Source organism: Rhyacophila brunnea, unplaced genomic scaffold (genome assembly GCF_057557595.1).
Source record: "Rhyacophila brunnea isolate RB1 unplaced genomic scaffold, BYU_Rbru_1.0 scaffold_1, whole genome shotgun sequence".
NCBI lineage: Eukaryota > Metazoa > Arthropoda > Insecta > Trichoptera > Rhyacophilidae > Rhyacophila > Rhyacophila brunnea.
In genome coordinates, this window is record NW_028232751.1 from 52,201,158 (window position 1) to 52,225,876 (window position 24,719).

General features: G+C 34.4%; 1 protein-coding gene across 4 annotated transcripts in view; it reads right to left on the reverse strand.

Moving 5' to 3' along the window:
- LOC147079939 (uncharacterized) overlaps positions 1-24,479 on the reverse strand; it is a 40,562-nt gene extending 16,083 nt beyond the window's left edge. For 2 of the 4 annotated variants that reach the window (XM_085946958.1, XM_085946950.1), the window contains exons 1-10: positions 24,401-24,479; positions 24,120-24,159; positions 15,730-15,899; positions 13,087-13,218; positions 12,835-12,976; positions 11,501-11,670; positions 10,148-10,316; positions 8,603-8,912; positions 3,774-3,954; positions 2,078-2,236 (exon numbers count right to left, since the gene is read on the reverse strand). In XM_085946958.1, coding sequence (XP_085803084.1) covers positions 2,078-2,236; positions 3,774-3,954; positions 8,603-8,912; positions 10,148-10,316; positions 11,501-11,670; positions 12,835-12,976; positions 13,087-13,218; positions 15,730-15,897 — 1,431 coding nt within the window. In that variant the 5' untranslated portion in view covers positions 15,898-15,899; positions 24,120-24,159; positions 24,401-24,479. Of the gene's footprint in view, positions 1-2,077; positions 2,237-3,773; positions 3,955-8,602; positions 8,913-10,147; positions 10,317-11,500; positions 11,671-12,834; positions 12,977-13,086; positions 13,219-15,729; positions 15,900-24,119; positions 24,218-24,400 lie in introns of those variants that run through there. The other 2 variants (XM_085946942.1, XM_085946934.1) reach the window with 1 other exon arrangement.
- Positions 24,480-24,719: the final 240 nt, after the last annotated feature.

Genomic DNA, 24,719 nt, shown 5'->3' on the forward strand with positions numbered 1-24,719 from the left:
TGCATTTTTCCATACTGCGTTTCGTTACTCTTATTTTTTGAACCTCGTTTGAATTTAAGGTCCATGTTTTCCACCCATACGTTAGTACTGGAAGAATACATTGGTTAAACACTTTACGCTTCAGGGGTAGTGGAAGGTCGCTCTTGAAAATTTTATTCAGACGTCCAAATGCACTCCATCCCAGTTTTGATCTCCGGATAATTTCTTCAGAAATTCCTCCATCTATATATATTCGCTGTCCAAGATACACGTAATGTCCGACTTGTTCGAGCTGAGAGATACACATATAAATACATATAAAATAAAAAAAATGATAAATCAATATACATTCTAGTGGATTTAAGTTTTGTACAATTCCATTTGAGTTGTTTTTGGCAACCCGGGTTTCACCTTTCGGCATCTTCAGGCACTGTGTACACTCACCGAAAGGCAAATAAAAACTGACCATATATAATATCTCATTAGAACTCCATTAATTCCCAATGCGTTGTCATTGTTCCCAGAATGGACGATTTTACACCTCTTGAGTGAAGTATTTTTATTGTTTACATATAATTAATTACTAATGATCTATTATTAGGTTTGACGATTTATTATACACTAATTATCGAGTGTATGATTGATTATTGATAACATAGGGGGTTTTTTACACTTCAACAATTCATAATTTGTTTGTTATAATTTTTTTATTGTGACTACTTTATTGTATTGATTTGTTATATAAGTAAGAGTTAATAGTATTCGTGGTCAGTGTTTATTTTCCGTTTAGTGAGTGTACACCAGTGGTTTCCAAACTTTGTGTTACTACGCCTCCATTTAAAAAAATTCTAATCTTGGCGCCTCCCTCCCCCTTTTATTTCATTAAATAAAACAGAAACCTTTTTAAATAGTCAAAAATGTACTAATACAAAAAATGAAAAAAGACGTAATTATAAAAATAAACAAGGTTTGACTATATTATATTCATTTTTAAATTACTTTTTTATTCATGCTATGGATGTGTTTGTTTATTAGCACAAAGTGCAATTTTCTACTAAACAGGCTCGTTATTTGGATATGGTATTTTTGATTTCCAAAGCTCCAATTTTTTATGAATGCCTTACTTCGTCTTTTTAAATCAGTAAATGCACTAGTAGTCCTTGATTTTATTTATTCACTCAATTTTTTTAAAATTTCAACCAAATTGACAAGTTTAACAACAAAGTTATCGTTCCAAAACAAATTTGCCTCAAATTTTAATATTGACCCTTTTATATCATTTCTTCACGAGATAGCCAGCGTGCATCACAATAGTATAGAATTGAGGTGCTTATAATAAAATTAGTCTCCATATTATCTTCTGACAGGTTTGCAAACAACCTTTTATATGACTGTTTTTTGTGTAGTTTATAACTGGCGGCCATTTTATAAACTATGCACTTGCAAACTGAAAGCCTGTGGCTGCATTATCTGTGTTAAACTTTTCTCGCCTCCCTTTGCAACACTCCCTGGGGAGGCGCGCCTCCCAGTTTGGAAATCGCTGGTGTACACAGTGCCTGAAGATGCCGAACGGCGAAACCCGGGTCGCAAAAAACGACTCAAATGGAATAGTACAAAACTTAAATCCATTAGAATTTAAATTCAAATTCCATCAAGTACCTTAGGTCGATAGTATTAATATTATAAATCAATATACATTTAAAAAACAAAAACAAAAACAAAAAAGTGAGTGTCTAGCATTCAATCTAATTATGTTATGAAAAGCAAAGGAAAGCAGGCACTATAAAAACTTCCTGCAATTAAAAGAAAAAATCTGATGACATTAATCGCGAGGGTTATTTTGAAGTAGTGAAAGCTGTTCGAATGGCATCGTCGGTTGTCGTAAGCATAATTGACTATCAGTTATTGGAAAATCTAATGAAAAATTATGCTCAATCTTGTGGCAAAGTAGTTTTTCTGTGACATTTCCTAAAAAATACAAGTGCGTCAACTACCACTGGTACCTTACTACTTGTGACTGAATGATGGGATACCAGTTTGAAGACTTTTCTCCGACTGACGACATCTAATGATATTTTTATCAAATGCAATCAATTACCCTGACTTCACTGGTGACAACATCGATGGACATAGGAATTCTGGCCAAGTTCGCGCTTTCACTTCGCCGATAGGTCAAAATGTATGCACTCTTTGTACAGAGTCTGGTACCATTTGGACCATATCCTCCGAAGGTCGACTCGAAGTCTTCTTCAGAAAGCTGATAGGAAGATAAATATTACCATATTAAAAAAAAATACATAGTTAATTATAAAAATGATATATGTCAAAACCTTTCACATTTACCTATCGCATTTACCAGATTAATTCGCACTATAGATAATGTACCTTAACACAAATAGTGAATGGATTTTTAGGATTACAATAGACCAGCGACATTACGTTGCCAGTGGATATGTTTCAACGATAATAACTATTATCTTTTGAAATCCATGTTGATTACCTATATAATATTATAGAATAGAGAATTTTTATAAAATTGACACATAATCAGACAAATCGTGTCCGAAAACTTGTACGTACGCAGTTCGCCATATCACACTTCACCATGAAATGGTGTATCGGAAATATATGGCCGTATATTAAAGACTGTCCAACCTCTTTGGGTCGTAGAGTAATGACATCAAATTCATCTCTAAATAAAACACGCTTCTTGTCGGTTTACTCGGTACGTAAAATATTTCACTGTGGCACAGTTCGCCGTGAGCTTTCTTATCGGAAAGAGATGACCGTATACTATACGGTCTCCAATTTTATTAGATTCAATATGAACATTAACTCAATTTTGATAGCTAACCTAACAAATGAATTGATGAATGAAAACCTAACCTAACAAATAATCCAGTATTTCGGCTATTTTTAAAAATTGTTTGCTGCTGGCTTCGTGTAACTTCAGCATATCAACAAGAATGGTGTTTTATTTAGACATGAATTTTATGTTTTAGTTATAGTACTTTACTACCCAAAGAGGTTGGACAGTCTTTAATATATGGCCATATATTTTCGATACAACATTTCACGGTGAAGTGCGATACGGCGAACTGCATACGTACAAGTTTCCGGACACGGAAAGAAAGTGCTTTTGGATTGAGGGGAGGATGGGTGATTTACTTATTTCACAAAATGAATTGACTCGATTTATAATCAAATTTTATGCGTACACAGATATGTATGTATGTGTGCGAAAAATAATATGAGATAAGTCTCAAAAATTGAGTAGAATAGGTATCGTATTAGATTTAGGGGTCATCATCGCGTATTCTTTCTCATTGTTTCCTCTAGTTAGTCTCATCCTGACCATGTCCGACCCTAATACGATCATATGAGCCTCCACAGAGTGGGAGATTGTATTAACAGATTTTGTTTTTACAAGAAATGGATGTCAGCCACTTGCTCAACCTATTAGGTCCATACTCTGACTCATACACAAATTGAAAAACAATATGTGTACTTGTCAGACCCAGGATTCGAACCTGGGACCCGCGACGCTATAGGCTGACGCTTAAGCCGCGCAGCCATCGTAGGTGTCTCTAGAGTAAAATGATCCACAACTCAAATTTATTTGGGCATTCCTGAGAAATAGTGATTTAGACTTATCTTCACTTTTTATTCGCCATAGATATACGCTATAACATAATGAAGATCGCTAAGCGCATGTATGTTTGCATAAATAGCCGAACGCCACGTTTAAAAAATACACCCAGATATTGTTATAATGTAATTCCAAAACAACTCACCCATTCTACTTTCTGATCATTAATGCGGGTAAATTTATCATCAGTATCCTTGACGATGCATAGATAATGGCCAGCATCAGCTGAACCGGAGTGAATTATAGCGGAGTGCAGAGTATACCACTCTTCTTCTTGCTCTGCTGATAGAAATTCGTTCATCAGAATTTTCTTTGGATATTCGACCCTAAAACAATTTAAACCCAATTCAGACCCAAACCCAATTTAAAAAAAAGACAACAATGATTATTATCAAAACAAATGATCCAAAGTGTACATTGAAATAGATACATAATAATATGTTTACGTCTACATGAAGACTGGACCACAGACTATACAATTAGATGTGTTCGAAAAATTATAAAAATAATTTATTTTCGTTTTTCGAGAATATTATTTTATGAAGTTTCAAGACATTTATTGATAAATTATTGTTAAGATTCTTGTAAATTCGTGAAATATTCATCATATTTTATCGTAGTAGATTTTTGGGTTTCCACCATGTGTCCTTCTTCCTTCTTTCCTCGACGTTTCGGGCTCGTTGCAGAGGCAATTGTCAAGGGATTATAATGTTTTATGATGAAGAAATGTAGTGTAGGTATATGAATGTTTAGCTAAGAGCAAATTTAATGATTAGCTAAGAGCAAATGTTGCTCAGAGTAATGTGTGAATCGTTACGACCAGAGATACCGGCTCGAATATTGGATTTTGCTGATAGTGCCGGAAGCCATGACGTTTTTAACCGTAATCCATCAACCCTATTAATATTTTCAGCGTTTCTATGGATTTCGATGGCCTCCTTTACCAATCGTGCGAAATATCCTTTATTCCGACCCAATATCTTGGTTTCAAAGTCAAACTTGTGTCTTGTATCCATCGAATGTCGGCAATTGCTGACATCGTGTAGTGTTTACGTTGGTATGCCCTCTCGTGTTCACTCACAAGTCACACGCTTCTATACCATTCTAGAAGTTTAGCCTATATATGTTTTCGGGCATCCTTTACTAGTATATACTTTACATTCACATACCTACATCCTACATTTCATCATAAAACATATCATCTCTTGATAATGGCCTCTGCAACGAGCTCAAAATGTCGAGGAAAGAAGGAAACCCAAAAATCTACTACGATAAAAAACAACCATGAAATTTCAGAATATTTATTTTTTTCCCGGAGATCTTAAAAAAAAATTCTCGAGAATTCTTCAGAAATCACAAGCTCTACATGCAATCAAGATCAGAATTAAGATAGCACGAAATATGCTTGACAAAATGAAACGTTTCCTCTTCATTCAAAACACTAGTCTAAACACTCGGTGGAGGTCGATTGGGGACTTCAAGTCGAGTCAAAACCTTGGCATTAAAAAAAAAACCATAAAACATTGGAGCAGTGACGTCCCGTGGGGGTAGGCAGATTGAGCGTCGCTTGGGGGCGGCAGATACTCGAAGGGCGGCAAATCGAGTAGAATTATTTGGTATTATATAGAAATAGCTACCTATATTAGTTATATTATAACCAGAGCGTTGGAGATGTTTTTTTCCGGATGTTTTTTTTATCCAGTACTTACTATATTTTAGTATGATGTCACCACGCTTCGCGAGGAATTTTTGTTTTATTTTTGACTGCTCGGTTTCGTATACAAATGACAATAAAAAATATTTTTACTACTCTTGCTACGTAGACACATTATAAATGATAAATGTAAAACACCAAAAAACCATAATAAATCAGTCATAATACTCATAAATAATATAATAATATAATGTCATTTGCTCAGATTAAAGAGTTCCTTTCATAACAGTGATATTATGTAGGTATACGCGCAAAAGCCGTCGCGCCATAGCTGGCGCCGAACAAGCGACGTAGGTAGGTATTGAAACAAAATAATACTACCTATATAGATTTCAACGTTGGTGACGAAACAAGGAACATTATGGTAGAGATTTATAGGTAGGTACATACCTCCGTATTTTTTAATTTATCCAAATAATTTTGCTAGTCACTCCCGAGATTTAAAAGTTGCTGGATGTCTATTGCAAAATAGATATTCATAATGATTATTAATCCATTGACATTTGTCATAACAAGTCAAAGTCATAATCAATTAGTATTCGTGCATACTATATTAAGTACCAGCTAATTGTAATAAAAATGTACACTAGTAGGTACCTATCTAGATTATATCGTATTTATCGTGCTGTGAATAACAATATCTTCTTTAAGTCATTTTTTGTAAACATATTTTGTGTTGATAATAGTGTGGATTTGGGTATTTTATTTCAATCATCAACGGTTGAGTGTTGAGACTATTAATTAATAGTATATTTATGATTAAAATTAGGTTTATATTAAAAAAATAACGAGGAAAATTATTGTGTTTACATATTGTAGGGTACAATAATGGCATAGAAAAAATGGTGTAAAAATATTACGTCTGCGTAGGTATTACTAAATGGTACAGACCAAATGTGTCAGACATAGGTATCAACCAAATGGCATCTCAGACTCTGGTGATTTGGGTAAGTGTTTAACTAATATTATATTTATTTGATAATTTATTTATTAATATCTAAGTTTAATTTTTTATGATTCAGCTTAGTGGTAGGTATATATTTTGTTAGTAATGTATCCATCCATACCATGCCCCCCACAAGAGGGGGCTGACAGGGCTCTAGCCTGGGTCCCGGGCTCGATAAGTGAAATAAACACATATCTCAAATTCGCTCTAATAGCAAAAAATTCGCCTGCGGCGCTATTTTCTTCAATATTATTATTATTTATAATTATGTGGTTGTACGATACAATTTAAAATTGTGTAGCGATACTTAAAAACTCCATAATTCAAATGGGTGTATTAAAATATACAAAAAACACTAAATATACACATCAATTTTAACGCGTACACCATTTGGAAAACATTACTGTAGAGCGTCACACTGCCTTTATCCTTAGCGATAGGTAGGGGGGCTGCCAAAGATCCTAGCCTGGGGGCCCGCTTCAGGATACGGGAGCCATGCTTCATACAACACATTTCTTAGATATTGGAGTAATGAAAGGATGATAAAAAAAATGGGGCGGCATTTTGACGCTGCCTAGGGGCGGCATTTTGTCTAGGGACGTCACTGCATTGGAGGCTTTCGAGATGTGCCTGTATTGATATCCGATGTCTGGGCTGAACACATAGGGATGCTTAAAAACAAGCCAATGAATCATGAAAACTTAACGTAGAATGAATGCATACTTTTGCAATTTTTTCCGAAATTAGTACCTAGTACAATACTTAATCGAATAGGTAGATGGTAACAAAGACGTAGGTAAGATGAGGTTATCTTGGCTACATAACTTATGGAAGTGGCTAGCGTGAAATATATTACGGTGCATGTCGCGGACTATCACGTGACGTCACAGTAAGCTGCAGCTATGGGAAAAAAGTTTGTAATGTCGTTTTTCTTGGTCTTTAAAATGTTATCAGACTGATGGTCCCATCCCGTAGCACATTTTGAACCTCTAAACGAACATTGTCAGTTGGCAACATCTGCCGAAATCATCGAAACAATAATGAGGTCACCTCACGTCGTACCACACTGCATCGACACCTGCATGACGTTTTGAACGTTTTTATCATTTTATAGATGTCTACACTTTTTCGAATCATGTCAAAATCACGTTTTTTGTTTTTAGTGGTTGGCACTATGTATTTTATATAAGAATATTGTCTATTATCTATGGTCTGCAGGTTGGGTTCTGTTCAAAATATTATCTATGGATATAATATTGCTAGTAATTTTAACATCCGCACACGTAGAAACTGTTCAAATTAGTTGAAATTAGCATAAATAATTAATAATAATTCAAAATACTAATACATTAGAGTTGGCACTCTCTGTAATTGAATTTAGAGAGGTGGTGATCGTTCAAAATATTCTGCAAAATGAAGAAACCATAGACTAAATTTGTCGCCGTGACAGCGTGACAGTGACGTGACATGCATCTCAATTTGATCACAACTTTAATGTCTAAGGCAGTGATCTCTAAACTTTATGTTACTAAGCCCCCCCTTTAAAAAAAATCTAATTTTATCGCCACCCCACCCTTTATTTAAAAAAAATAATACAAACCCATTTTTAAATGGTAACAAATACAATATTTCAATACAAAAAATTAAAAAGTTTTTAACCGGTTAAGTGCCCAAAGCGTCTTTGGATGCCCTAATTACACCAATTCTTATGTTAATTACTATCAATTAACTAATTGCGGCATAGAAAGGATTAACAGAATAATACCAATCTTTTAATATGTGGTATATATTTATATTTAAATTAATTATTGGTTTTTAATAATATGATGGATGTGTTTGTTTATTAGCACAACGTTTATCACATCTAGGTGCTACTTGTAGCTCTTTGTGTTCTACTAAACGGGCTCGATATTTGGATTTCATTGCAGCTAATGCAGAAAATCCCGTTTCGCATAAATTTGATGTTATAAATAGGAGCAGTACTTGCATTGCTTTGCATGAAAAAATATTACATTCTTCACTTCGAAAATTGACCTAGATAAAAGAGCGAAAACTGTGAAATTTTTGTTTCAACGAAGTATCGCATTATTTTTCTACAGTAGTCAATCCAAATTCATCACCCCCCTCGCGCCTCTCTTTGCAATAATCTGCGGCTCCCCTGTTTGGAAATCGCTGGTCTAAGGCGTTAGTAATCTAATACGACATGGCAAGATGTACTGCAATTTAGTCACCAACCTTCTATAGACAACGGCAATTGTAGAAGAACAATAATTCTTTAGACGTACCTAACATATAATTGTTAATAGCAACTCACCGATGATGTAGTTTACTGTTGATGCCACCTGTTGATTGGAAACGAAGGAGAACCACGTTGAGAATGTCTGGCAGCTTCTTGAAAAGCAGCTGCTTGCTCATAATGCGTAATTCACCGCAAGTAGCACAGAGACACTTGTCATCCTCGGTGAGAGTTTCCACCGTGCAATACGCCTTCAAGGCCTGCTGCAGGCTCATGAAGTCATCTTGTGTGGCACCGTTTCGTATAGGCAACATCACGCCATTGAATTCTTCTACCTTCGAAGTCTTTGTTCCACATTCTTGACATTGCAAGAAACTCTCCTGCTGACCTAATTAAATAACACCACAGACAATGTATAAAAAGTAAATCGCGAATCGTTTATCAGAGTTCACCCTTTAAGGGGGAGACGCATGCCAGCAGAGAACCTAGCGGAAAAATACGAAGCTTGCAATTTGAGATTTTTTTTTGATAATTTACAATTTTAACTGTATTAATTAATAAATATGTATCTGAAAACATAAAAAAAGATTTTTTTTTTTTTTAATTTGAAGATAAACTTACAATTGTAAAAATATGTAAGTAATAAAATTTGAATTCGTTGCAGGGTCACATCTTATTATTACATTATATTTTATGGTCATATTTATTATTAAAATTTAGTAAGTATATTAAGTTTTCAATTTTTCGTCGCTTAGATTTTTGACTAATTCATCGTTTTAATAGTTTTTATATTTATTTTAAAAAACATCGATTTTTATAAAAATATAAATGTGTATAACTTAAAATCCTTTTTATTTTTACCAAATTTTATTTTAGTTATGGTCCCAATATTGAAGCTCGATTTGATATAAAATGGTTTTTGAAAAGTCATTGTATTTAAATAAAATAAAGTATTATTCCAAGTAATTGAATAATGATCAGGACCAGTTCATCTAGTTCAATGGAACATTCCCAACTGATACAAAATATACAATCTTATTAATTATTCTAAAAAATATGTACCTATGCACAGACATGCACAATAATTAAATTTTTTATTAAAAAAATATATCAATTAACTTATTAGTATTGTGTAAATAAATAGCTGTTTAGATTGTATATGTTGTTATATATATTGTTATCAGTTAAGAATGTCCCATTGAAGCAGACGTAATGGGTCCTGATCATTATTAAATTATGTGGAATAATACTTTATTTTGTTTAAATACAATGACTTTTCAAAAACAATTGACAGTTAACATCAACAAAGTGATTAGATACTATTGATTATGTTCACTTCCTCTAATATCAATTAGAGTCTGAAATATATAATTTGTTAGATTTTGATTGACATTGACCAATTGTATCGTTTTGAATTTGTGGCAATATGAAAATTACTTTTTCCTATTGTAATTCGTTTGTTTCAGGTTACGTTGTCCCTTCCAGTATTTTGGCCCCTGTTTTATAGCTCTTTTAGTCGTAATATATTATGGTAATTCTAGACTTGGTAGAAAACATTATTTTTAACATGCTCTCATAAAAATTGAGTAAAGTATCTCAAAATGTAATAAAATATGATATTACCCGTGAACAAAGGAGAGACAGTGTCTTTTATCTTTATTTCATTCAGCCCTGTCTCCAAGTGACCCAATAGCCAGTTGAACTTTTCGTATGCGTCCTCCTGCATGTGAACGGACCTGATTCCCAACGCCTTTGTCAGACGGTTGGTGCTTTGCGACTTGACCGCAGAAAGCTGTAAAGTCAAATTAATTAATCTCCCTGACACAGCTGACAGTAATTGAAGATCAGCAATAATACTCTAAAACCGCCCAGACATTGCCGCCAAGCCAAAAGCGCCCGTACCAGTGCTCGTCAATACTGTCCGGACAAATCCGCCTAGACAAAACCGCCCGCAAAAAATACAAAACTATATAAAACAAGTGCTTTTTTGGTTTTTCGAATTGCACATCGAAAACTATATAAAACAAGTGCTTTTTTGGTTTTTCGAATTGCATATCGATAGAAATTTACAAACTTACGATGATCAATGTAATTTGAGATTTAATCCGTTGCAGCTTTTAGTAGAGTAATAACTGAAAATCATCAGCTTCAACACTTAGTTAATGCCTTTGTATGGTAGTATTTTTAATTTAGAATATTTAAGAAGGTTAGCACACAATATTGAAATTTAACTTATATTTTTTTATATCTATATTCATATGTTTTTTTTATTTGTGTACCTAAAATATAATATGATGTAAAAATAAAAATTGCATTCTAAATTCTTTTGGCGGCAATGTCTGGGCGGTTTTGTCGGGACCCCGCCTAGCGCAGTATGGTATGTAATATAGAGTTAGAAGCAGACGTAACAAAATTTTATTAATTACAAAAAATATATTTTTGACAGAATCTGCAAGGTAATGGACGCTGCAAAATTTCAGAAATTAATAAGTAAGTACATATTTTTATAGTTCATATTTAGCAATCTTGAAAAAAACAGCATAGCAATATTATTATAAATAAATTACACCAGTGTTTCTCACTCAGTCAGATTTGACAAACTTATATTTAAATTTGTCGACACTCGATGGTTAACAGGGAAAAATAATAACAAACGAAAATTGCTTTCAGACCGTTTTTAACACGATTCATTTGAATATTTCTTGAGACTTTCGCGTTCTTTAATGGAAAACTATGCGCCAACAACGTGAATTTTGTTAATCTCTCTCTGTCTCTAATTTTCGAACACGTCTCAGTTCATTCACAAGAGAAATTTTAATAGTCGCGCTTCGCAAAAATGCCAGCAAAAATAGCAAAGATTTCACTAACTATACTTTAGTTGGTAATAATTAATTATAAGTAGTGGTAGAGTGATACTGGTGTGTATCAATTGAGAAATGAAATGAACAGTTTTACCACTCACGGGAAAACACTTACCCAAAGCTGGACGAATAGTTTTTGAAATTCTTTTAGAACCATTTTATCTGACTCATGCTCATTCAGCTTCCATCCGAGGACCGTGTTCCGTATTTCCGGGCACCAGTACAGCACCTGAATTATACAATTCAGGTAGCAAGTGCTTCCCTGATTTTTTATGCCGGCATAACCTGAAATAAAGCATATGATTATTATTCGCATATAAAATAAAACTCGTTAAGAAAAACTAGAGCAAGAATACAGGTAAATTTGTCTGATAAAATTACTATAGATATACCATCATAAATCGTCTGGTGTTAAAATTTAGAAGTAAGCTCAACACAGCATAAAAAATATTGAATGATAATATGTCAAATGTTAACATGTGACGCCGTCACTCAGCGGACAACTTATACTGGTGGATCTATAAGAACCTCAGACTAATTATGAAGATAGTACTCCAGATACTGATTGATGAATTCAGTTCATAATATAGTACTCGATTTTTTGCGTGTTCAATGCGTGCATGCTCCCTGTGCTCCTGTATGGCTGTGAGACATGGCATCTTACTAAGCTTCAAAGGTCTGGGCTTTGAGCTTTGAGAATCGATGTCTCCGCCGAATCTTAGTTGTACATTGGTACGACCGCATTACAAACACTCGAGTTCATGAGCGGGCACAGCAGCCTTCTGTGATTGAGGTAATCACGAAGAGACGCATGGCTGGAACATGTGTTCCGGATGCCGCCAGAGAGTGCGACGTTTCGTACCCTTGTAGTACAGCCTCAAGGGTTCCGTCGCCGTGGCCGGCTTCTCTCACCTTGCAGCAGTGCTACAAAAGCGATCTGCGCTGCAGGTCTGGCTGGCTGGAGGCGTGAGAGTTGGCGATGGACCGAGGGAAGTGGCGCGAACTTGTGCTTGCCCTATGCCCCTAATGCTGGGTCGTGACAGGGTGAAAGAAGAAAAAGAAGAAGAATATTTTGGACTAAAAGTTTTTTTTTAACAAAATACACTACAATCTTTGTCTCATCGCCTATTATGCCAACAGCAATAAATTGCTTCACTGAAGTGAACCACGAGTTTACCTGTGCAAACTGGTTTGTATCGGGAAGCCCGTGTGTATGGACGGGAAAACTGTACGCGCAAACCGAAAAGCGCTGTGAAAGTGTTCCGTATTTTTATACCGTGCAGGCAAGACGCTGCCGTCTAGCCGGCGCATTAACGTTCCATTACACCTATTTCGTTTTTTTATATTTACCGTACGTTCTTCCTCCAACTTCCATCGAGTTGAGGAAACGAGTAATAAGGAATAATAAAATATGTATTATATTATTAACCAAACGCAATGAGATATTACCTGGAACGCCTTTCTCGACGAATTTATAGTCGGATTCGACTAGAGTGTCATAGGAAGAAGTGGGGGTTGAGTCAGATGAGTGGTCCTCTTCGCCATTCGTTTTCTCAGGAGGTATTTTATCCTCGTCCGCTGTCTTCAAATCCTGACAAGAGATAAGGAAAGCCACATCATGTTAAGAAGAAATACACATTAAATCACCAAAACTATATACTTAAATAAATAAATAAACAGTTGCGTGTAAAAGTTACTTACATGGTCCCTTCGGGATTCTCTTTTCTTCTTATTTTTTTTCACGGAATCCAATACCACAAAGTTATTTCTGGCATCAGATGCAGAATTCATTCCGATTTGTCCCATGTGCTCCATTGGTGAGTCCAGATGTTCCTTGAAAATAATTCATCATTAAAAATGTCTTACAGTTGACATTAAATTTACAATGTAAAAGGAAAGTCAGTGGGTGAGAAACCTCTACTGATATTTTTTACCAATAGGTATACTGAATTTTCGAAATTCAAGAAATCTACTGATATTTGTATTTTTTCATATGTTGTTAACTTAAATAAAATAAACTTGAAATGATTAACACATGCCTTTTTTATGTGTGACTTTTAAAGAAACCATTGTAACTCTCAAGACTGCCACTTTAACCACTGACATCATCATTGTTTATAATAAAATAATGTTATTTATTAGGTATTGTTTAACTTTAACATGTCATATAAATATAAATATAATATAACAACTGTGCGGCGATGTGTATTGATGATGATGTGCAGTAGTGGCTCCACGACAATCTAGGTGGTGGGGTTAGCCATTAATTATTAAATATACATACCTACTTACTTTCTCATATTATGTACCAAGCCACTTATAATAATATGATTTCATTAATGAGGAAATGTGTAATATTTCAGAATAAATAATATGATTATCTGAGTCGTTACTTAATCACATCTAAAAACTTACTTAAAAATATTAACATAATTAATATTAATAATTTTTATAGACTTTATTAGTTTTGAACAACAACATACAGGGAGCGTTTTTTACTTACCTAGGGGTTATTTGATTCACTCCCCAGTATGCGTATACTAACGCTAATGCATTCACATCCTTTGTAGAACGAGATTTATACCACGGTGACGTGATGGGACTGAGTGACCCCGGTCATCGAAAAATAGACGCCATAGCTTTCTTAATTTGTACTTAAATTGTGACGGGTTTAGACGGATAAAATAAATTATATAGTTCATTTAATCATGTAGTAAGTATGTATATTTATTATGACAATGACAAAAATATAGGACGTGTATTTTTGACATGGTACGATGTGGGGATGGTCCCTATGAACCCTTAAGGTAGAGCCGCCACTGATGATGTGTGTAACCAACAAATAACATTTATTGAAGTTGAACAATAATTATCACAAGAGGCATTTTTCAAAAATCATGTCAGGTTTACAAAGTGCTCCTGTCTACTGAATAGTTTTATTATTGTTATTTTTCATAATTATTCTGAAGTGCATGAAAGTCGTTATCTGCACAATGTGAGTTCTCTCCATATTTTTAAATCACATCTAAAATATAGCATTTTCCAAAATATACTAAATGTTTTTTGTCAAGCGGTTCTTCGGTGTGTTGACAGCGAATATTCTGGATGACAGTAGCGAAGGGTGGATGTAGGCTGTTAAGATCCGCTATAAATAGTGCACATTAAACTTTGTCAGTCATACGTATTTATTTTTATTGAACTAAGATCACAATTTACAGATGGTGTTGGTTTGTTTTTAAAAAATCAATTAAATCCTGCCTAAACTATAATAGTTTTATTAAGTACCCTTTGGGCGTACGACAAAATTGTGCATACTTTTTCATTCATACTTATTTGTTTTCGTTGGATTAAAAATACATACCTATTGCACATATTGTTGGTTCATTTTTTTTTAATTCATTAAGGACAGCCTAAACCAAACTGTAGTGTAGTACTTAGACAAAAATAATATTCTATCTATAAAATATACAAAGTTATATAATATGATTTAATTGCATAATTTTAGATATTTTATAGATAGACGTGTATTTTCTGACTATTATCTATTAGGGCTTGGTTTCGTAGGGTTTAATTGAATTTAAAAAACTAACCAACACCATTTACAAATTGTAGTCTTATTAAAATAAAATGACAAAGTTTAGTGTGCATTATTAAATTTATGGCAGATCATAACAGCCTACCTCGACCCTTCACCACTACTGGATGATGATAATAACAATAATACAGTCGAACCCGGTGATTACGAGGAAGATGGGACCGACTGAATTTGCTCGTTATAAGCGTTATTCGTTATACCAGAGAACAGGTATTTTTAAATGAGCGGTCACAACACAAAAAGTCGAAAATAAAAAATATGAAAACCATCGTAAAAATCCCCGAAACAAGCATGGCATTCATAAACTACAAAATAAGTTGTTTATTGTAATGAACGCTGGTAGGTACCCACGGACTTCACAAACCTTGGATTTTTCAACCATATGCGTAGATACTTTTTCATTAATGTCAGCGGAAACACCAATTAGGTAGGTACCTAGACACTTAACTAGTGTCATAAACGTAATCCGACCCCGGCGGCATCATGTCCGATCGGATTTAATGCTTAGGGTCGAAATGTTTTTAAACGATCGACACATTAACAGTATTTTAGCTAGGTATATCCGATAAGTTGCTCGTTATAACAGTGAATAAATGTATGGAGAAAATCATAAACCAAAATGTCAACGAATGTTCCTCTTTACATCCGAGATATTGCTATGTACGAGATCGTAATAATCGAGTTCGACTGTACATAAGTTACAACAATGCCTTGATTAACAAATAAAAACATAAATAAAGGTATACTACCATTACTGAGCTTTTTTGATAGTAGACATCGAAGTCCCCTGGATCGATTGCAAACTCTTCGGCGATCATTTTGTAGAACTCTTCAACCGGAGTATCAGGCTCGACAATAATGATTTTTCGGAGTAGCGCCTCGTTTCTTACGATACATACCAAGTGTTGATCACTCATTTCTGAAAGGCAAAATACATCCATCTGTTGTTAAATGTACTCAATACATATTAACTGGGTTTTTTGTCATGTTACCAGTGACGTCCCGTGGGGGTAGGCACAGGGTAGGGCGGCAGTTACTCAAAGGGCGGCAAATCGAGGAAAATCATTTGGTATATAATATAGCTAAAATTATTTTCATTACCTGTTGTACAATAATAGTATAGTAAAAATTATGTGAAAATAATAATTCTGTGTGTTGCTAAAAGGTACAAACCAAATGTGTCAGAAGTATCAACCAAATAGAACTTCAGACTCTTGTGAATTTGCTTTTTATATCTAAATTTAATTATGTATGTTTTATTGGTAAGTGTATATTTTGTTAGTGGTAACACATTTCTTAGTTATTAGTGTCATGAAAAGATGATAAAAAATAATGTATAAAAAATGGGGCGGGATTTTGTCTTGGGACGTCACTGCATGTAAATGCGTTCGAATGGCGTTCTGGCACCTTTTTTCGCGGTATTTTTCAACAGCAATTATTAGACGAAATGTTAACGCTTACATAGTACCTACAAGTAGCTAATTTTCCTGAATCATCTCATAATATGAAAAGACATATCGTGAAAAACTATCGCGTTTGATATATGCATTGAATTCTCTTAGGTACCATTTCTTCAAGTGAGTGTGAACGCGAATTTTTGCAAATGAATCTAATTATTACCCCAATAAGAGCTTCGTTAAAAACCAAAACAGTTTCGGCGCTTTTGTTCATCATTCAACAAACTCGTCAGACCACCACCTTTGACACTTTTCGATCCTTCAAAATACGTTGATCGGTGGTTACTCAAACATTTGGTCTAATCATAGAGAAGAAAAGGAGTCGAGACGATTTTCCAGACGAAAATTGGACTGAACTTTGAAAATCACCATGGCCCCCATAAAGGGGAGGCTGACAGGGCTCATCACAAATTTGTTCTACTCGTAAAAAAATCGCCTGCGGCACTAATTTCCTTCAGGCGTATTAACATTTTAAAATATATGAGTGTGTAACTGCATTTTTGGTCAATGTTTGTTAATACACTGAAACGCTACTATAGAACGTAACACTGCCTTTAACCTTAGTGATAGAAGGCGGCTCTCGTGGTGCAATGTGTAAAGCACTGACCTGCCACTCGAGAGTTCTGGGTTCGATCCCTGTGAGGACACAATATTTATGTGATTTTTTCAAAGCCTGGGCGTTTGTGATTGTTCAAAATTACTAACAACCACCTTGTACGAAAAAGCAAAGACATGGTCATTAATAATTCTATAAATAACAAAACCTTAGTGATAGGTAGGGGGCCCACCAAATATTCTGGACTGGGGACCCGCTTCAGGATGTGGGAGCTACAGAAATCACTATATACCTACCTTTAATGAATATAAATAATGTTCTTACAATTTTATTTTTTACAACTTTATTTGTTTATTTTTTTATGCGCTTCGAGGCATAGGAAAAGTTACTTTAGTTTACTCAGGCAAAAAATATGATTACAAATGTTGCCAAGTTTTGTGAAGAAGAAAAGCTACACGAATCGCCCTTAGTTCCTTAAGACAGATCAAATTAATGTATCAAAAAAATGACACATAAGAAGCCACTGTACCGTACCTATTACCAACGTCAAAACAAATCCTCACATTTGGGGAAAAAATGTAATATATAAATTTAATTTAATAAGTATGTTTTAGTGATATATTTTTTTTTCGTACATAATTTATCCATTCTGATATTGGAGTCATGAAAGGATAATAAAAAATACTGTACTTAATGTACTTAAAAAATGGGGCGGCATTTTGTCTAGGGACGTCACTGTCTATATAAATAGTAAAAAACTGAAGTAGACTGTTTTAAAAAACTCTCCTCCAAAATATTTCAAATGTGAGTTAGAATAGTTCTGCATTCAGCTGACATTTAATGGTCTCGATGTTTGATTTGGAACAGAAAAAAATTTGGCGGGAAAACCGAAGAAACCCATGAAAGGAGAACTAAAAAAGCTCTCAAATTTGAGATACTGAAGGGTGCTTTGCATGATTTTTGCTTAGGGCCCAATATTTCTAGCAACGGCACTGCATTTAATTCACTAAAGTCCCACGATTAAATCATTACTATTGTGCATCCATAAACCAGTAAGTTTTCTGGAACGTTTATAACAATACTCGCTGTTACGTCGCTGCCCGGGAGTTGAGTAGAGTGCAAAGAGTACACGTAGAGTGCAAAGAATTGAATTTAAAAAAAGTAAAAAAATATAATATTAGAAATTCTTATTCAATTTAGTATTTTAAAACTGTCCCCGGGGTGCAACGGGTTAAAACTGGAATTCGATACCCCGACCACGAACTCCGGCTCTGATGCCGCTACATACAATAATAATTATTGTCCGTGAGTGAAGCATTCCGATCGACGCGTAACGCGTCCCCCGCCCCAACCTACCGGTTAGTGATAGTTTCATCTAACTTTGCCATTTGACCTCCGATCGAGCTGAAATAAACGCCAATATATATTTTTAACATACACATTCTAGCGACATTTTTAATAAAAAATGAGGCTTGCAGCATTAACTTCCGCGTTTCAGGGCCCTGTACGCGGCGCCATTTTCCGCAAAAACCGTAAAACTGTCCCCGGGTGCAACGGGTTAAATCTGAAATTCGAGAGCCCAACCACGCGCTCCGGCTTGTCGGCCTCCGTCTACTCTCCAAATTTTGTCGAAATCCGACTGTGCATGTGGGTTTGTATAAAGAAAAACCGAAGGACGGTACAAACATAGAAACATCCAAATATATTTTTGAAATTATAGTAAGTATAGATTAAAGTTATAAAAAAATTATGAATGTCCGTTTAATAATTTCTATTGACCATCTTTAAATACGACACTAAATTCTTATAACATAACTAAGTGGTTATATTTACAAAAAAATCATTAAATTAATAAAATATGTGCGCTAAAATATACAAGAATTGAGCACAGTAGATAGAAATTGTTTAATATACTTACTCTATTATTGATCGAGTTCTATAAAAATATTGTTTGTGATTGAAAGACTTTGAAAGCATACTGGAATATAACTCTTGGATAATATCCAGATCTAAATATAGTCTTGGGAAGCAAGCATACTTTATAAATAGACAAAACATTTCTCTATAATTACAATCAATGTTGTCACATTCAAAAAATGTATTCGCGATTAATATGTTATACAAATGTACGAGCACATACATCAATAATTTACGTGCCTACCTATATCAATATCCTTTACACTCAATCTCTTATAGGAAGGTATAGAATTTATAGTACTCGTTTCGGAAGACTATCTTGGACAGTAATAATTTGTTGACCAGCCGTTGGGCATGACGAACGGACCTTGACATAACAGTCAGAAAAGATTTTAGATTAGGGAGACGCGTAAATATTTGACAATAATATTTAATCAATTTAGTGCAATGTTTAACGTAAATACATATAAATAATAAGGCTTCAAAATTATATAAATAGATTTTCTACAACGTTTAAGGATTGTCCAGGCTTATGCTCTGAAAATAACAAAAAAATCTCTATTTTGACCTATGTGGCCAGTGACGTCCCGTGGGGGTAGGCAGATTGAGCGTCGCTTGGGGGCGGCAGTTACCCGAAGGGCGGCAAATCAAGAAGAATCATTGTTTATATATAGAAATAGCTACCAAAACTTAGTAATAATGGAAATATCTTTCCATTAAAAAATGCAGCTCACTGGTTGGAAACAAAATGTATCAATTACTATAAAAGTTTCACAGAACTTTATTTTTTTGTCGGGTTCGCGATGTATAGTGTACTTCTGTTGTCCTTGAACGTCACGTCTTTGGTGAACAGAAGTAGCACGTGCAGATTTACAAATAATATTTGAATTATAGGTAGGTACCCACATACTTAAGAACCTAATTTAAAATTTAATCAAATATGTTTGCAAGTCACTCGCGAGTTTTGGAAGTTGTCAGGTGTATTTTAAAATGTACCTATCTGAAATCGTAGACTCGCAATATTGTCTATTGAATCAGATATGGCATTTAAATTAGATTTAACGGAATATATCTTGTTAGTAATGTATCCATACAACACATTTCTTAGATATTGGAGTCATGAAAGGAAGATAAAAAGTACTGTAAGTATAAAAAAATGTGGCGGCATTTTGTCTAGGGACGTCACTGTATGTGGCACATGTGGGCCCTTAATGTTTGCGCGTGCATAATCTAACCTTAGATTTAAATAAATTGTATTTCCCTTAAAGATAGTGTGTGTACCACAATGTAATATACAAAGCTTTAAAAAATAACTGAAGTGTCATTTATCTCACGAATATGCGCAGACCAGCTTCTACACCAGGTGCTGATATGAAATTGATGTAAATCAAACCAGAAAAAAAATCATATTTTTCCAAGCACAACATAATATACCGTAGAGTGTAGAGTGTAGAGCATGGGCCCCACATCGTGAAGCGGGCACCCAGGCTAGGAGCTTTGGCGCCCCCCCCCCTACCTATCACTAAGGATAAAGGCAGTGTGGAGCTCTACAGTAGCGTTTTCCAAATGGTGTACGCCGAAAAAATAAAGGGTATACATATTTAGTGTTTTATTGTATATTTTAATACATCCATTTGAATTATGGAGATGTCCAGTATTGATACACAGTTAAAAATTGTATCATACAACCACACAATTTTAAATAATAAAATTACTGAAGGAAAATAGCGCCGCAGGCGACTTTTTTACTATTAAATCAAATTTGTGATGTGTGTTTATCTCACTTATGTGGTCGACTCGCCTCGCCGGGCCCCCAGGCTAGAGCCCTGTCAGCCCCCCCCTTGTGGGGGCCATGGTGTAGTCAGTAGTGTATCAAAAAATATACCTATCTATTAAAAATTTAATTAAGTAGGTACCTAGGTATATAGTATCTATGTGAAATCCGTGTGAAACATGAAACATTAATGTAAGGAGCAATCCATAAATTACGAATAGCGCAAAGTGGTACTTACCTATGAAAATGTGCATGTTGGACATAACGCGAAAAGAACACAAAATAAACAAATGGATAAGGAAGCAGACAGTAGTACCTACCTACGCGGTGTGATATAGGTCGCTAAAAAGGTGAAATGGCAATAGGCTGGAATGTCGTTCGGCAAGTGGACAACCGCTGGATAAATACCGTCATACAGTGGTACCCAAGTGGTGATGGCCTAAAACCCGTTGGATATACGACCTCGTCAAGTTCAGTGGAATACCACCAATCGCATAACAATCATGGTATTACACGTCTTAGATATTTAATATATAAGTAGATACATGTAGGTACTAAATTATCAACCAACAACGTTAAAAATGTGATTTTTTGCATGTTTTTGGTATTAATGTAAATTTATAAAACTTCCCTTGTTTTATCAAATCCCTGGGCCCGCGATTTTAAATGCTGTCCAGTTCCAAGGGCTCATGAGAAATTCAGATTTGGTGGGTTGTTAGCAGCGCTCGAAATGGAAAAGTTTACGAACCGGAGCGCTCGACAATTGTCTGAAGATATTAACATTGTTATCAAATTTTATGTGTATTTAAAAAAAATACGTGTGTTAGATTTTTGTTACATGGTATATCTAGATCAGACGGTCAAATTATTTTTTCCACGAGACGGAGCGATAACTTTACCGATTTCACGAACCGGAACGGAGCTCCGGTGCGCTCTGGTTCATTTCGAGCCCTGGTTGTTAGTATCCACATACAACATACGTCATGTTCAATGAGTCTTTGATATTGATTCTACATCTCTAGCGGCTTTGTTTTATTTGGGAGACATGGATGAATGCATGCAAGGGGGGGGGGGGGGGTGACAGGGCTCCGGCCTGGGGGCCCGGCGTGGCGGCTCGACCAGTTGTGAGATAAACACACCAAAAATTTGTTATATTATAAAAAAGGCGCTATATTATGTACTACTTCATCAAAATTAACATTAAATAATTACAAGATAAAAAGAACTTTTTATATACTTACAACGCTTTTAAATTTTCTGTTGAATCATATAAACTTGACTTGACTAGCTTAAACGATCAAAAAAAATGTACTTGTCATATTGATTTCCATAGTAACACACGTATATATTAATATTAATAATTTAGTTGCTACGATCCACTTAGCAACCAATAATAGTTTTACTTTTTACGGATTTCTTCCGAAATAACTTTTCATACAAAACAGAATTAACTGAAAATGAAATCAATTCTACTTAAACATGGCTAAAAATATTAAAACATGCATTGGCATCGTGTTCTGATGTATTCTAAAAGTTTCAAATGTCTAGCTAGTCGGAAAGTTAGTTAAAAATCGATTGCAAGATTTGTACAGGACAAACAACCACCGGACAAATAAGAATACGAGCTAAGAAAAACGTTGTAAAAATATGTTGTTGTCCACTACAATTTGATGTGCTATAATGAAGAAAGTTTCCTTTGCAAGATTTTAGTTTTGCTCGAATGCACGAAACCATCACATTCATTATTATTACTTACTACAAAAATTATCGTTTTTAGTGTTATTAATATATAATATCACTGAAATTAATAAATACCTTACAAATATAAGTTTTAATGAGTATGTGTGTATTTGTGGGGGGGGGGGGTGTAAATTGATCGAACCGGGTGATACCAACCCTAGTTACGCCACTGCTCAGATGCGTTGTTGATCCGCACACACAATAGAAAAATTAGAGGGAAAGTTGGATATGAGTGCCGACAAATCAATAATTCAAGGGAATTTATTAAAAAATATAGATAAATATACGGAATACGATTTGGGGAACACTACTGTAGATCATATTGCCCTTAATCTTTGTGATAGGTAGGGGGGCCGCCAAACATCCTGACCCAGGGGCCCTCTTCGGGATGTGGGGGCCATGGGTGAATGTCTTGAATAGTACCTAATGCCAGATATGAGATTACGTTTTAATTCACCTACATTATTATCAATTAGAAGTATGTAATGTAAATTATTTTAAATATAAATAATGCTTTTTATTACAGTATAGGTACCAGTAGCGAGGGGTGGAGGTAGGCTGTGAAGATCCGCCATAAATAGTGCACACTAAAATTTGTTAGTGTACAATTCAGAGTAGGCGTTGGTTAGTTTTTAAAAATCAATATGAAGACCCTGCCTAACCAAACCATAATAGTTTGGGTGATACGACAAAATTGTGCACACTTTTTCATTCACACTTATTTGTTTTCGTTAGGTTAAAAATATATATTACACATTGGTTCATTTTTTTAAATTCATAAGCCCTGCATAAACCAAAAAATAATAGATAAGTACCTACAAAATATTATTTGATGTATAAAATATTCAAAGCAATGTACTTATGATTTAATTTCATAATTAATTTTAGATATTTTATAGATAGACGAGTATTTTTGACTATTATCTATTATTAATTTTACAAACTAACCAATACCATCTGTAAATTGTAGTCTTTTCCAATGAAATCAAATATGTACTATGACTGACAAACTTTATTGTGCTCTATTTATGGCGGATCTTAATAGCCTGCCTCCACCCTTCGCCACTGATAGGTACCTACCATAAATTTAATAATAACATTTAATACTGGATAGCGATCTGGAAAAATATGAATAAATAGATCTACGATTATTGAATTAAATGTTTTATAAGATGATAATTCAAATATGTACCTATATACCTAGATTATAATATATTATGTATGTACCGTGTTGCACTAGATAATTTTATTACTCGGAAATTTGCTTTCGTTTAAATTTCATTTAGACAAGATGGACTGTAACTGTAACGAAGGTACGTTACAGTTACTTTACATTGATTATCCGTTTGATAATCCTCATTGTTTTATTCGTATAATAATGTATGTTTAGAATAATTAATCACCAGCTAATGTATCCGCCATTGATATCTATTTTTTTTCGAAAAATAAATTATCTACATTTATATGTTCGTAATCATCGAAATTTTCCATTAGAAAATTTTAGAGAAGAGAATAGAAAAAATATTGAATTCCGTATTATATTCTATACATACGGATACATTGTTTTCAAGTGACATATTTTGTGTTTGCGGTGAAATTAGATCATTATAACGACCTAAAATCTGGATATGACCTATAATTAATAAACATAGCATGAAGTAAAATCATTAATGCAACATTTATAAAAATACTCACTGTCGTATTATTTTCTGCCGTGATGCTGAGTTGAAAGAATCTAGAAAAAACAAAATACCAATGAAGTAGTCTGAGTTAAACGACTGTCTTTCCTCTACGATGTTATGGACGAGTTTACCAAATGGGTAAAAATAGCCACAGACATGTGCCTTTGATTTCATTGGACGGCCAAGAGAACTTAGAAACAGATTGATTACATCAGTTTATGGGTGAAAATACAAAGTACCTAATAATATGCATACATACAAATTTAAACCTGTCAATGAGATTGCAGTACTTACTTGGTAAATTATTATTTAATGATGTTTTGAAAGAGAAGTATTTAAAACTATCACTAAAAATTACTAGCAGTCTTGCAATAGAAGAAATTTCTTTATGACAGCTTAACCAACATAATACTTTTTTTCCGGACTCTCGTATCAAAACCAGTTTTGCATAATGTGCATCCATTAAATTATTTTTTGTCCGTAGGTACCTACTATTACTGCTGTTAATACTTAAACAGGCAAAAAATATGGTAATTGTGCCGCAAATGTTCGCATGAGCCTTTATGGTTTTTTTTAACGAAAACAGTTTAGGTATGCCATATATATAGAAAAT